The sequence below is a fragment of the Sardina pilchardus genome, chromosome 10 (genome assembly GCF_963854185.1).
Source record: "Sardina pilchardus chromosome 10, fSarPil1.1, whole genome shotgun sequence".
Taxonomy (NCBI): Eukaryota; Metazoa; Chordata; class Actinopteri; order Clupeiformes; family Clupeidae; genus Sardina; species Sardina pilchardus.
This window is the reverse complement of record NC_085003.1, coordinates 8,465,818-8,480,140: the sequence shown is the minus strand read 5'-3', so window position 1 is coordinate 8,480,140 and position 14,323 is coordinate 8,465,818. Positions and strand designations below refer to the sequence as shown.

Genomic DNA, 14,323 nt, shown 5'->3' with positions numbered 1-14,323 from the left:
CGCTCGGCCTAACTTGGCAGGCAAAGCCAGTGGGGGTGGGGGATGTGGGGGCTGAGGGGTTGAACTCGGGGTAATGTCGCACTGGAAAATCTAACGGGGGCCGCGCAGCTGTTTTTCAGAGAGAAGCCAGAGCCGCTTCGCTCTGTCCTCACAGCGTGTTTCCTGATACGAGCAGCGTTAAATAATGCCGCAGAATGAGACAGAAAAACACTTTCATAGATTGGCATGTTCACATGTGCATGCTAGTCCCTTGTAATTCTTTGGGGGAAGGAAAGCTCATTTGTTGTGTTACGAGTGTGTGTTTTTCTATGTGCAGGCTGTGGGAATGCTGTTTTGTTAAAAAGGAGAAGTCAGACGTTCTTCAAATATGTGACACCCCCATGACAACTCAAAGCCGCCCTGTGAAGACTCCTTGCAGAAGTGAACTGCATTATTATGTTATTGCAACACAGTTGTCTTATCCAATGGGAATGCCGCTCTAGATTTGAACCTTGATTCAAAGTATTGATTCGGCGTGACTTTCTCTGTGCATCAGAAACCAATGGAACAAACAGAATTGAGCCTCGTTGTGGTTGGCACCGGTGGGTTCCCACCACCCATCGTCCGTCTCTCGCGGTGAGACCGTAATGTCAGTGGCACGGCCACGGTGTGGGCCCGGCGGCAGCTGAGGTGATCTTTTAGCCGCTTGCGAGGGGCTGGCAGTGGCCCAGGGCCGGGAGGGAACGTTGGCTGCCCTCCTGTCCCGTCTTTGCCCCTCTGGCCGAGGTGTCTGGTGCCAGAGCTGTCCGTCTCGGCTGAGAATAGGGGGCAGCTGTGGAAGCGAGGGGTGCAGAGCTGCACGTCTTTGGTGGGGAAGCGGAGTCTGTCAGATGCCCCATAGATTCCACCGATGGGGGCAAATGTTTTAGGACGCACGCCCGAATCAGCTGACCCTGTAGCTCCAAAGGAGAGGTTTGGGGTTTTGGAACAGCACTGTATTGCCGGTCGTCTGTTGGGCTTGGCTGCAGTGCCTTACTGTACATTACAGCTCCGCTGTGAGTCATAAAGTTGCATGTGAGGAAACTTGGCGGGGTTTCACGAGGTGAGGCAATAGTCCTTAAAACTCGCCACCACTCCATCACTTTACCCAAATGGAGCGGCAGGACAGGACCCGGCCACAGAGTGTTGAAATGCTCGTCTAATGTTGGATCTCGATGACCCGTTTAGAAATCAGCCGCTGGGAGCTGGCCATGGAAGGGCTCTGCAGCGATGAGTTGAGACACAGGTGTCCTGGTCAGTGGCCGGTCAGTCAGCTTAGTTTTAGACATAAAGGAGGCCGAGACCGAGGCACAGTGTGTAGGGCAGAAGCGTAAACGAAATGAAAGAACCAAAATGACCGCTCAGATGTGGATACAAGGACACAGTCGGAGACAAGCACAGCGCTTGAGATTAGATGCATGTCTTTTGTGTGTGTGTGTGTGTGTGTGTTTGTGTGGATATGGTTGTGGTCGTGGGTGAGACAAATAGAGACAGAGCAGCTTAGTGACTGACTGTCTTTGGTTCAATTGTAAACAGCTCTGGCAGGTTGTTATGAGGGCTAATTTGTTATTTGGCCCGCAACAAGGAAAGTCAGAGAGAGGTGAGATCAGGTCCATTCAGTGTGTGTGTGTGTGTGTGTGGGTGGGTGTTAGGGTTGAAACGGTCCACAAAAAATCAAATCACAACAATTTTTGACGTTAATGATGATAACTGACATATGATCCACCACTTAAAATGCGTGTCTAGGTCAAAACATGCGTACTGTTGATTACTGTTGAAGACGGCGTAAGATACATTCAGTGCGCATCTGTATTGAACCTAACATCCTGTAAACTAAACAGTTTGGTATGAAGACATGTGTACTTTACACCCCTTTGTGTTGTGTGTGTGTGTGTGTGTGTGTGTGTGTGTGTGTGTGTGTGTGTGTGTGTGTGTGTGTGTGTGTGTGTGTGTGTGTGTGTGTGTGTGTGTGTGTGTGTGTGTGTGTGTGTGTGTGTGTGTGTCATATGCATATTGCATTTTAGTCCAAGTTCAATTAGTTGTGTTGTGAAACACTCATCTGTCAAGATCCTGAACTGAAATAATGGAACCCTAAGGGCAGTCTTGTGAAACTGAGTTTGGAGGCACACTGCACTGGGCTGTCTGTTCCTTAATATGGGCTTTCATTTCAAGTCATGCAGGGCTCAAGCGACAGATATGCGGATGAAAGATGTGTTTCATTCGGTTCCCCCCTCATTTTATTGTTTAATTTGAGTTTGTGCAAAGTCAGCAATCATATTTGCAGAACCGCCTGGGCTATTGATGCTCCCTCCCAATATGCCTGTAAAAGTCCAGTAGTAACAACACCAGTGTGAAGACCGTAGTCTAATGGAGAATGCAGACAGCAATTTCAATGTTCATGTGTGGATATTCAATATTCATGAATCCCAAAGACACATAGATACATCACTGAGATGTAAATGTCCTCCTCCAGGCTGTCTTTCATCCAGATTAACTGCTCAGATATATTCTGTATATATATATACTGTATATATATATATATATATACTGTATATATATATGTTTTGTTTGTTTTTTAAGTATAGTTTTTGGGGCTTTTATGCCTTTAATCAGATAGGATAGTAGAGAGAGAGACAAGAAGTGAGTGGGAGAGAGAGAGAGAGTTTGGGTGGGATCCGGAAAGGACCACGGGGCGGGAATTGAACCCGGGCCCCAGCCTGCTCAAATATAAATTCTAATTTCACCACAGTGTGCAAGTCATCAGTGTTCTTAAGGTATACAGTGTGTTGACACTGTCCATGAACCTGAGCTGTCTTTCAATAGCAAGTAGTGGTCGTGATATGATATCAGCACTCAACCCTGAGCCTGTGGAGTATTTAAAGTCCTCTCTACAGTGGAGCTCACAGGGTGCCTGTTGCGTAATACTGTACATTCACTGCATGTCTAATGTCCTGTACGTGTTCAGTGAGTCAGCTGAATAAAATAGCAATCAGTTCTGAAACCTTCATCAAATCAAGTGGTCAGTTTAAAACATGACTTGTGGTTTTGTTTGTTTCCAAGTGGAGGTGAAGCAATCTACAAAGCGGAAGATTTTGATTGTTCTGTGCGCAGGCTAGAAGATTTAGCCATTAAACCAGGCACCAGGACACAGAACTAAGACAGGTAGGCTGCACCAGCCCATGCTGGGGATGTAAACCTGTGGATTGGGTGGCACCCGTGGTTATAAAGAAGGCTGAAGAGCCAGATTTGTTCTCTGTCGCCTCCGTGGCAGTGCTGTGATAAGAGTAGCGCCGGTGTTTGATTAGTGGGCCTGCCGTGCCTGTTTTGAGAATGTGATTGTGTTTGTTTATGTGTGGTTCTCGGTGTGTTCGTTTGCCTTCGGAGCATAGCGTGTGATGCACCTCACACACACACACACACACACACACACACATGCGCGTGCACACCACAGGTGTTTTTGGGCTTCAGCTGTGAAAAGCTGGCAGGTGAAACTTGAGGCAGGCAAGGGCTGTGTCGTGCGGCCGGCCCACCTTGTCCCCTCCTCTGTGGGGGACGGCCAACTCTCAGACCACTCGTCTGGGAGCCACTGGGGCCCTTAGTCATCCCCCCACCACACCGTGAGAGAGCTGTTAAAGATTAACCCAGACTCCGAGCCCCCCCCACTTCCCCTAGGCCATAGAGACTCAATGAACCACGCCGCAGGGGGGGGGGATTGGGCTCGATCGACACACCGGCCAGGAGGACCACGTTGGACGGCCAGAGCGACGCTACTCCCAAGGGCTTACGGAGTGATCGGAGACACGCTCATTAGTGTGGAGGTGCAAATGCGATTGGAAATGTCACTGCAGGTAGTGTGATGAGTCTAGTGATCCTAACTTGATCCCACTTGTTGGGGATTCCGAGAAAGCTGTGTTGTAATTAACAGGTGCTAGCCAATAGCATGTAAGCCGCAGTCACCAAAAAGAAAGGAGTTGTACCTACAGATGAAATCTGAGATCAAGGGAGATTAAGTTTAATTATATGGTATTCTTCACGCATTGCTTTTGAGCCAAGTGTACTGTAGCTCTGCTCATGTCACCACTCTGTCAGTCAGTGCTTGTCAGCTCTGCAAAGCTGTTGTGTAGAATCCATGTTCTGCGCTTAAGAAAATATGGCCTGGTGAGCGTGTCATGTTAAATATGGCAGAAAGCAGACGGTGTTTACGTAAGGAATTGCACAAGCCTCTCGGCTCCTTTCTGAAGGTGAGGTGGTGTGCCGGTCGGGCCACTCTGCCGCGGTGTGTTTATTCTTGTTACTAGGCTGTTGGTGTTCCTGCCGCTGGTATGCAGGGGAGGCAGCAGCAGCGTTTGCGCTGCAGTGTCACGCCGCGGTTGTGTCTGAGACGTGTCGGCATGGCGGTGGGGCTTTTTTTTTGCCGGGGGTTTTGGGTGGGGGTTCTTTGATCGGTCTCCGGAGGGGGGGCCTCTTCATTCTTAAGTCACGTTTAGGCTCAGGCCAGAAGAGGCTGTTCATCACCGGGCCGGCTGACTGCTTTACGAGCTGATGCAAGAACCCTGTTGTCCTCCGTGTGTGGAGACTCACGGAGCCTGAATGAATGACCACCACCCCCCCCCTCCCCTCCCTCCCTCCCCGCCCCCACCCTGCCGCCCTCGCGAATGAGGACAGACTCTCCTTGGGGGGATCCTTGGAACTAACTACTCTGTAGCACTTTCCCTGGCAGCCAGCGCAGAAGCCAAATGACGTCTTTTGGTCGTTAAAAAAAGACTCAAAGATTGTGATCTCTAAGCAGCGGTGGCGTCTGAGTGGTTTGCTGATTTTCGCGGCAGATAGCCCCGCTCTGCATTGTGTCTGCTGTGTCTGCCGGCCAGCCTGCAGGAGGCTTTGGTCGTGTGCTGGATTGCAGCTTGTGCCTGTGGTCTAATCCCGGCAGTCTAATCGTGGGCTGTGCGCACTGCACGGCGCGATGCGGCGCGTTCTCTCCCTGCCCCCACTCAGCCCTTCCCCCTACTAGGAGCTCCGCTGGCTTGCTGGGTGACCTTGTGCGTCCTGGTGTGTGTGTTGCTATGTATGCGTGTGTGTGTGTGTGTGTGTGCGTGCGTGTGTGTGTGTGTGTGTTTGTATGTTTTTGTCAGTGCATGCTGCCTCCCCCCCCCCCGCCACCAAGCTGCAGTGACCCTGCAGGACAAAGCCCGGCTGTTTCTCCGGGAGGCCCCATACATACCCTCGCTCTCGTCTCACTCACTATCTGTAGGCCTACATCTATCTATCCTTCTATCAGTCTATCGTTGTATCATTCTGTCAGACGCACAGCCTTTCTCTCTCTCTCCTTGTCTTCCCCATCCATTAAAGAAGCACTTTTCATTGAGGAGCAAAGACAGAGGGACAAAGAGAGAGATAGAGATGGAATGTTTGATAATGTCAAGAATCAGTCCACTTGTCCAGAAAGATGTTTGCCAACATTATATTCCACACTGTGTTCTATTTTGTGGTATACAACAGCTCAGCTCTCTACAGGAATTTTCAGTGGTCATCCTGTGTATTCGTCACTGGCTTCTGAAGACAGATTTTGCCTCCTGTGCTCTGCGTGTGGAGATTGTTTGCGTTTAGGGCAGAAGAGCTTTTAAAAAAAAAAGATAATAGCGATTGGAAAAAAGGTTTGGCGCTCGTTGCATTCCAGACACGTCTTTCAGGAGAGTCTGATTGAGGGGCGTTCCTCAGAACTCCGAGTCCACATCACTCCGCTACGGCATCACGCTCATGATTCATGTCCTTTGTGGAATAAATATTTAACTTTGGACATTCCATCAGCTTGAATGCTTGTTAATGGGAGTACTGATCAGCCAGCGGCCAGAAGAGAATGGTGCTTCGGCGAATCATTTGAAAAGCACATGATAATCAACGAGCATGGTGTGTCACTGTCAACTCCCCGCACACTCCCACGATTTTCCCTTCCAGAGAGAGTGCAGTCTTTCCGTCAAGAGCGCAGGGTTACAGCTGGCCCCAGTTTTGGCCGTTGATGATGACGATGGGGGGGGGGGGTTGGGGGGGGGGGGGGGGGTTGTCGCTTTGCGTCCCCTTCTGGCTGGTGCCTGGGGCTCATGTTACTTGCTCTGGTATGTAGAATGCTGTGCAGTGTTGTGACATGATGGCGTAGGCTATGTGCTGAGCTGTAGGTTTTCGCTGTCCTTGTGACCCACTGTTACGTTATTACCACAAGGATCACTGGCTATTATGACAGTAATTAGCGGACCTCAGTGTCGCACACCGAGCGCGTGTGTGCGTATGTGTGTTTGTGTGTGTGTGTTTGCTCGTCTGTAACTGCCGCGGGGAGGGGTCTATGAATAAGCCTAGGCCTTGTGGACTAGTGAAGTGAAGGCAGAGCATTCTCCTCCATGCAACTCGATACATTTGGAGTGGTCACGTAATATTGTGCTGGCAGTCACTGAAGTGTGATTGCAGCTATCGTGTCTTAATGGAGTAATAATTCAGCGTGATTAAACATTTCCTCTATCAGCTCCAGTGGGAGTTTTGCTGACTGCCGTCCTTCTGTTTATCTTACAGTGATGGGAAACAGCTTTGATGGAACAGTTCCACTTTGCTGATATTGCCGATTAATCAAGAAGTTGTTTGGGGACAGAATTGTGTTTTTTTTCTATGATGTACCAATAATCAGCTGAGCCTGGTCTTTGTTGCATAGGCTTTTTCTTGTTTTCTGTGTACACTTATCTCCAACTATCTCTCTCCATCTCTCTTGTCTCTCTCTCTCTTTCTCTCTTTCTCTCTCTCTCTCTCGCTCTCTCTCGTAGTCTGATGAGTGAGTCAGTCACTGGCCCTGTCCGCCATAATGGTAGACATGGAGAGCCACTACAGCCCCCCCTCTCCCCTGGAGGAGTCGGTGCTGGGCAGCCCACTGTGTGGGGACTTCATCGGCAGCATCGAGGACCTGCAGGACATCTCCCAGTCCATTGACGATGACGCCCTCAGCTCCTTCGACGTGCCCGAGTACCAGTCCTCCAGCCTGGGCTCCGGCTCTGAGAGCTCCACCATGCTGGGTACGTGCCTTCTGCAGCTGGGCCAAAGCAAGCACACAAGCACACACACATACGCAGGCATGCATGTACACTCAATACACACATGCACGCACGCACGCATGCACGCATGCAGTTGGTCCAAAGCAAGCACACAAGCACACACACATACGCAGGCATGCATGTACACTCGTACACGCACGCACACTCATACATGCACGCACGCACGCACGCATGCACGCACGCACGCACGCACGCACGCATGCAGTTGGCCCAAAGCAAGCACACACACACACACATACAGTATGCACGCACACACACACACACACGCACGCACGCAGGCTTGCACGTCGTACAGTACACTCATACACACACACACACAAACACACACACACACACACTCTCTTTCTCAATCTCTTCCTGTCTTTCTCTCTCTCTCTCATAGAGGACTAGACACAAATCCATCCATTCTGCAATCTATTCTGCAGTAGAAACCATCTCACAATCATTACCCACAATCATTCTGTTAATGAAGTCATGATAAGTTATTATAATATGCATATAATAAGTTAATAATAAGATGTCATTACCATAATCTGTCTGTTTTACTGTCATAATGTCTGTAAGTAAATCACAAGCACACTTCATAAAGGCTGAACAGAGGATTTATGTAGGTTCAAACTTCCTGTGTTGTGATTGAGGTTGACAAAGAGTCTGTTTGAACTCTCAGGAAAAGAGAACATGTGAAACTTTCTCAAGCTCCTCCAAGTTGAACTCACCGCTATAATGAGGTTGATCATTGTAACTACAGAAAACATGAAAACCACAGGCTCTCTGCTGTGCCATTTCTTTTGCACCATGTGGCAGCCAGTATGTCACAAACGTTTCAAATGGTTCTAAATGTATAACACTGAATAGACATGATTCTTTTGGAGCTTCTTGTGTGTGCTGTGTCTTACATGAGAGCACTTCTGACACTTGTTAAGACATAGCTAGTAACAGAAAGCGCTGGAAGCTTTGACACATGAGTTCAAATGGTGTCCATTTGGGTACATTATCTCATCTGTTTGCTGTTAAAAGTGGCAATGTAGCCAATTAGCTGTATGATTTGAATTGTTTGTGGAGCTACAGTTATGCTTACTGGACAACTGAGACTCAACTCAAATAAAGTAAAGCAAAGCATTTCTTGAATTCTATGTGTATATTAGTTAGGATCAAGACCCATTGAACCACATACATAGAGGTTTTTGTTATATGATCAAAGTAATCCCATAATAGCTTGATGAAAGTGTTCCGGATAAGTGAGTCCAAGTGTAGTGTAGTGTTGAACGTTCTAACACACAAAACATGTTTTGGTCCATTCTGACGATTCTTTCAAAACCCCAAACATATGTCTTCCTCTGCTTGTTAATTGTTCTTAGTGAGCTTGTTAGGGGGTTAGCAATTGACCCTGACCCTTTAGGTCCTAAGATGCGAGGATTCCTCAGTCAGATGGTATCTGTGTTATGCTAGCAGACAGTCTGACCTTGTTTTTTTGTGCCTCGAGGAAATTTGGATTGAGATGTTTTTCCGAGAAACATTTTCTCTTTTTCAGTCATTTAGAAAAAATACAGTAATGGACATGACAGAAGTGTTGCCTTTCTGATGTCTGTCTCATTCTTTAGACAGAAGTCAAGGTTTTGAGGTGTTATTCTGCAGTAGGATGGCATATGCCACACTGAATAGATTCCCAGGAAAAGATTTGGTACACTGGTTTGAGGGTGAGCTGTTGAAATATGATTTTACTGTTTACCATTTCTTACTGGCTTTGTAGATCTACATAGATGATATCACATCTAGTGACTCCTAAAAGACATGCAACACTATGCAAACACCAACAACAGTATAACTGTATGTGATTTTTAAAAAAAAGAAAAAAAGATTGATAGCATGCTATCTGGTCTCTTTCGGTCTAATCAGATAGTGGAAAAGTAGAGACCGCACTCCGGAGCTGAGATTTATGCAAAATTGTTTTCAAAGTGGCAAGAGAGCATTACAGGCCATAACAAACAAAACACGATAAACGTTTCGGGCCTATCCCATCATCAGTGTCTCAATTTTGAAATCTCTTTTGGTCCAACCCAGAAGGACATAGAAACGCAAACCTGTAGTCAGGCAGCCATTAAACGAATTTGAAGATGCCAAAACTAAATGTACACAAAACATATCTCAAATGCAGATATACAAGTTGCAATTGATGGTCCATTAACGGCCCAGGCTTCTGTTTGGTTATTCCATAAAGAGCCGTGTTGGTGGATACGGTATGTTGTTTAGCAAAGTGTATTAATAGAGCTTGACTGGAACACAAGGCGTGCATGCGCTCAGTGGAGAGAGGCCTGACTGTTAGCCTCCCTCTGCCATCAGTGAATTTCCACTCTTACTCATCTGCCAGACAACGGCAAGACTTGGCAGTCACAACAGCTAATCAGCCGTCTGTTCAAAAGCAAAGGGCCCAGGTGCTGTTTTCTGTGAGTGATAGTTTACTATACCGTGCACATAAATGAAAATGTGTCTTTCTTGCTGTTTTGTCTTTCTTTCTCTTTCACTATTTTTTTCTCTCTCTCTCTATACTTCTTCATCTCTGTCTCTCTCTATGTCTCTCGCCCTCTCTCTCTGTAGACGCCCTGACGCCGGCGTCCAGTCCATCCTCAGGTGTGTATGGAGCGGTCCCCGGGCAAGAGGAGTTCTCCTCGACCTCGCTGAACCTGGAGTGTCGCGTGTGTGCCGACCGCGCCTCGGGATACCACTACGGCGTCCACGCCTGCGAGGGCTGCAAGGTGAGTACACCGTAACAGCAGCTATACCCCCACATATGAATCAGAACAGCAGAGATGTAGTCACAGATGCTTCTGGAATGGACCGACCGTTTGTGGGTACTTTGACACGAGAGTTTTTGATGTGTACTGGAGTCTGCTTGAGCCGTTAGTTTGGTTTGTTTCGTTGATTTGAAAGATGTTTTCCAAACTCAGTTGGGCAACAAGGATGTCGTGGCCTACGGTTCACCTGATCTAATGACATGAGTGGACCATTAGTTCACAATAAAATAATGTGGAAAAAACAGCAGTTGACATGGGCGTGGGGGGAAATAATCACACCTTAGTTTAGGCCATGGAAGTGACCTTGTCCAGCATCTGTGACGTTTAATGTATGCAGGGTTAGGGAGGATAACTGCTCCACTTTAATACTTCAACACTTGGTTGAGGGTTCTTCCACTTGAGAGCTTTTGGTGCACACTGGAGTCTGCTTGAGATGTTGGTTTCGTTGATTTGAAAGCCATTTTCTGAGATGAAATCATAGCATTGTTTACACTCTTGATTGATTACACTTGAACTACTCCTCCATACTGCTCCATATAACCTTTACCTGCGAGTGAGATAAAGTCAGTCCTTCCACTCTCTGTGGTAAGTTACTGTTGATAGAGGCTGCTTCGTAGGACAGGGCCGTGTAATCAGGACTTGCTGCCTGTTTTCCATCGGCACCTTTTCTGAGGCTTTTTGTTTTCCCTCTCTGCCAAGAAGCCTGGCGTCACTAACAAGAATCCGACTTTAAGGTGGTTATGGGTGCCGGCTTTGCCACGGCGGCCGTTTGTTGCCAGGTTGGATTGTTCCTGACCTTTTTTTCACCCAGCACCGAGCAGGGACGGCGTACTGTCTGCCTAGTCCGAGCCGTTGTGCGATAGCTTTTGTTTTTTCGATGTCCAAAGCCAGGACAGCGAGAGGCCAGCAGGAGCTGCACGGAACGCAAACCTGATGAACTCCACAGACTGTGGAGACGACTCTCAAAAGGCCCCGCCCCTGCTGTGCCTGAAGGGAAAGGTCACGACCCCACACTCATCGCTCCATCATTCCTCTGACGGAGGCCTTCAAAAACAACCAGCAGAGCAGGCTGGAGGCATTCCAGCTTCACATTTAGGAATGGGTTAGGCCTGTTTCTCAGACTTCTCTAAAGGTCTTGTTCATTTCCGCTGTCAGTCATTGTCAGTTGAGTCTGAGAGTTTTTTTTTTGCACCTTGGTTTTGTCATAAATTGTTTCCCCATTTTTCACTAGACAAATAAGTAAGTTGCTTGAAAGTTTGTAGCCAGGTATTGGAGTGGGAAATAGTCACAGAAAATTGAGACTTGAAGTCTTCCAGATACGTGCTGAATAGCACACGTACATTGTGGGTCATCACACCTTAAAGCACATTACAGCTGCTTCTTCCTCTTGAATTATGGATCTTGATGGAAACTATGTCAGGAAGGCAAAGAGAAGTACAGGCAGACAGAGACATGCATTTCCACACGTGCGCGCGGGTCCAGCTGTCCTGCGGCCTGAGTGGCAGAGCATGACCCTGCCCTGTCCTCACGCTGACCTGTAGCAGTGGACACGGCCAGAAGCATGGCGCTCAGCTGCAAATAGACCCCTAAGTATCTCCCTTGCTCTCTCTCTCTCCCTCTCTCTCTCCCTCTCTCTTTCTCTCTCTCACACATACACACACACACACACACACACACACACACACACACACAAAACACAACACACACACACACACACACACACACACACACACACACACACACACACACACACACACACACACACACACACACACACGCTTTTATGCCCTGGTTTGAACCCTCCACGCACAGCCCCAGCGCTGTGTCCACAGGCCTGCAGGCCCACAGGGGGGAATGTCAGGGGACGCGGGGTGGTGGCCCAATAGCTTCTTAAGCAACGCCGCTCTGGCCTGCCAGCCCCCCGTCCTGTCCACACAGCTGGCAGCCAGCTCCGGGTGGTGACACGCCGTTCTTTTGCGCCAGACTTGCACAACTGGATTGATAGCAGACTTGGATGGGCTCCCTGCTTGTGTGTGCGGCGCTGGGGCGCGCTCTCCGATGTTAAAGGGGTCGTCTCCGAACGCAAGACCCCCCCCCCCCTCTAGCCCCGCTCCTCGCCCAGTGTCGTTTGTCACCTGACACAGGATGCCTGCGCCAGCATCTCGTTATTGATTTAAAGGAAGTTGAAGTCGCGGTTTATCCCGCACTAAACTGCCCGTCTTTGACATTGGCTGGGAATGGCTGTCTACAGTGTGCAAGAGCCGAGTGAGAGAGCCAAGAGTGTAGAGGGGGGTTGTTTTCTCCTCTTCCCTCTGACAGCTACGGACATGTCAGGACACATCAGCTCACCCTTACTGCTCACAGCCTCCACTATACGCTTTACTGCCGCTTACAGCTCCTCATGGATTCTATAGACACAGCAGCTAGCTATGCGGTGCATATTGGACGAGGAGGTATAGACACATATGATGGACTAGGTTATATAGAGTATTGAGCTGTGTATTTGCATTATAGGTCATTTATAACCAACCATACATTAACGCATCGCATGCTATACGCTATTAGTTGTCTTGTTGTACCTTTTGGTGTGAAACCATGCTTGCAGACAGTGGTTACATTATGCCTGGTTTAGTCTCAATGCAAACAGCGAGGTATGTTTTCACTAAATACCCACTGATCTTTGGTCACGGCACGAATACCACAAATAACAGCCTCAGCTTATATGAGCACCCCAAACACAGGGGCGTTCTGAAAAGGCTGGAGGCTGAGATGCAGTGAGTATACCATGAAACAGTAAACACGCTCACTCAGGGCTTCCGCTATGGAATGCCCGAGGGAGCTGTAGGGTTGAAGCCGAAGCTGACCAATCACGTGAGCTCTTCCCGCTGCCGCCCCACAGGGTTTCTTCAGGAGAACCATTCGCCTCAAGCTGGAGTACGAGAAGTGTGAGCGGCACTGCAAGATCCAAAAGAAGAACCGAAACAAGTGCCAATACTGCCGCTTCCAGAAGTGCCTGTCCGTGGGCATGTCCCACAATGGTAAGATCAGTTCAATTCAACCACGCAGCACACACACACACACACACACACACACACACACACACACACACACACACACACACACACACACACACACTAACTATAGGGTTGCTTGCAACGGCCTGGGTAACTGAAGAGGAGCATTTGTCATTCAATAGCATGTCCTGTGCAGATGCTATATGGTGCCCTATCGTATTTCAGCACCTCTGAGGGGCAAACGCAGTCTTTTGAGTAAATGACACCTGCAGCATTGGTATTGCGAAAGAGCCCTGCGTGAAACATGAGTATAGCAGAGAGTAGGCTGGCTGGGAGTGGTGCTTTATCACCAGCTACACGCTCTGCCACGGACGGGAGCCTTTGCAGCTTGCTCCAGTGCCGGCCGTACCAACGATACCAGCCAGCTCATGGTGGAACTTACAGACATGTCAGGTTTAATTCCTAAATCTCAAATTGATGTTCATCCAAAGCGCGGGATTTAGCCACACTTGGAATTTTCTCACCACTCGGTTTGCTTAGAAAAGCTCTCGAGGCAAGTGACTTGAAAAAGCATGTGCAGACTCAGAATACTGTAGGTCAGAATGTCCAGCCAGGGACGATCGAGTGAGGGGATTGTAGCCGTTGACCACGAGGGGTTAATAACGCCGTTACCTTTCTAGTTTTCGCGGAGTGTCAGGGTAAAGGTCTCAGGTGTTGGGCGCTGGTCAGATCACGCCATCGTTTGAAATGTCCGACCCGAAGGCCAGTGGACGGAGCCAATGTGTAGATTGCCGCATTTGCTTACACTGTGTGTTGGTTTAACCCACAGAGGCGATCCATGACTGGGTCGTGGTCAACATCTTTCTGTCGGAAACTTGGCTGTGTGTGTCTGTGTCCTCTGTGGGTAAACACATCGTGTGGCATGCTGCCCCTGCCTGGCCAGGTCAATGACTAGTGTCATGTGCGCTGCGTCTGTTTACATGGCTGTGGCACGGGGGTCTCCACACACGTGGAGGGTAGAAGAGAGTGGACTTTGTTTTTAACTGATCCTGTGGATGCGTGTTGTTGTTGTTGTTGTCCATACTTTTACAGGTAGTGTGTCAGTCCTTCACAGAGGTCAGTAGGCATAAACAGAAGTCCGAACCAGGCATGGAGGATGACAAGCTGGTCGGTTAAGCTGACCACACGTTCAGTAGCTATGAATCCGTTAGATGTCGATTTAGAGTTAAAGTTGACTGATATTTAGCAGATACGTTCATCCAAAGCGACACAGACTCTCAGTGGCGGGAATCGAACCTGGAGACTTCAGACTGTCAGAAGTTACTGCTGCTCAAACAAGTCCGACGATCTCCCTGACAAGAACCTCAAAACGATTTCCATAGTCCTCATCCCTTCCACACATTTCAGA

At 48.5% G+C, this 14,323-nt stretch overlaps 1 protein-coding gene across 3 annotated transcripts in view; it reads left to right on the top strand.

Annotated features, from left to right (window-relative positions):
- Positions 1 to 14,323, top strand: part of LOC134094481 (peroxisome proliferator-activated receptor alpha-like) — a 31,302-nt gene that overhangs the window by 11,077 nt on the left and 5,902 nt on the right. For 2 of the 3 annotated variants that reach the window (XM_062548009.1, XM_062548007.1), the window contains 3 exons: positions 6,825 to 7,070; positions 9,705 to 9,862; positions 12,801 to 12,939. In XM_062548009.1, coding sequence (XP_062403993.1) covers positions 6,863 to 7,070; positions 9,705 to 9,862; positions 12,801 to 12,939 — 505 coding nt within the window. In that variant the 5' untranslated portion in view covers positions 6,825 to 6,862. Of the gene's footprint in view, positions 1 to 3,717; positions 3,867 to 6,824; positions 7,071 to 9,704; positions 9,863 to 12,800; positions 12,940 to 14,323 lie in introns of those variants that run through there. The other variant, XM_062548008.1, reaches the window with a different exon arrangement.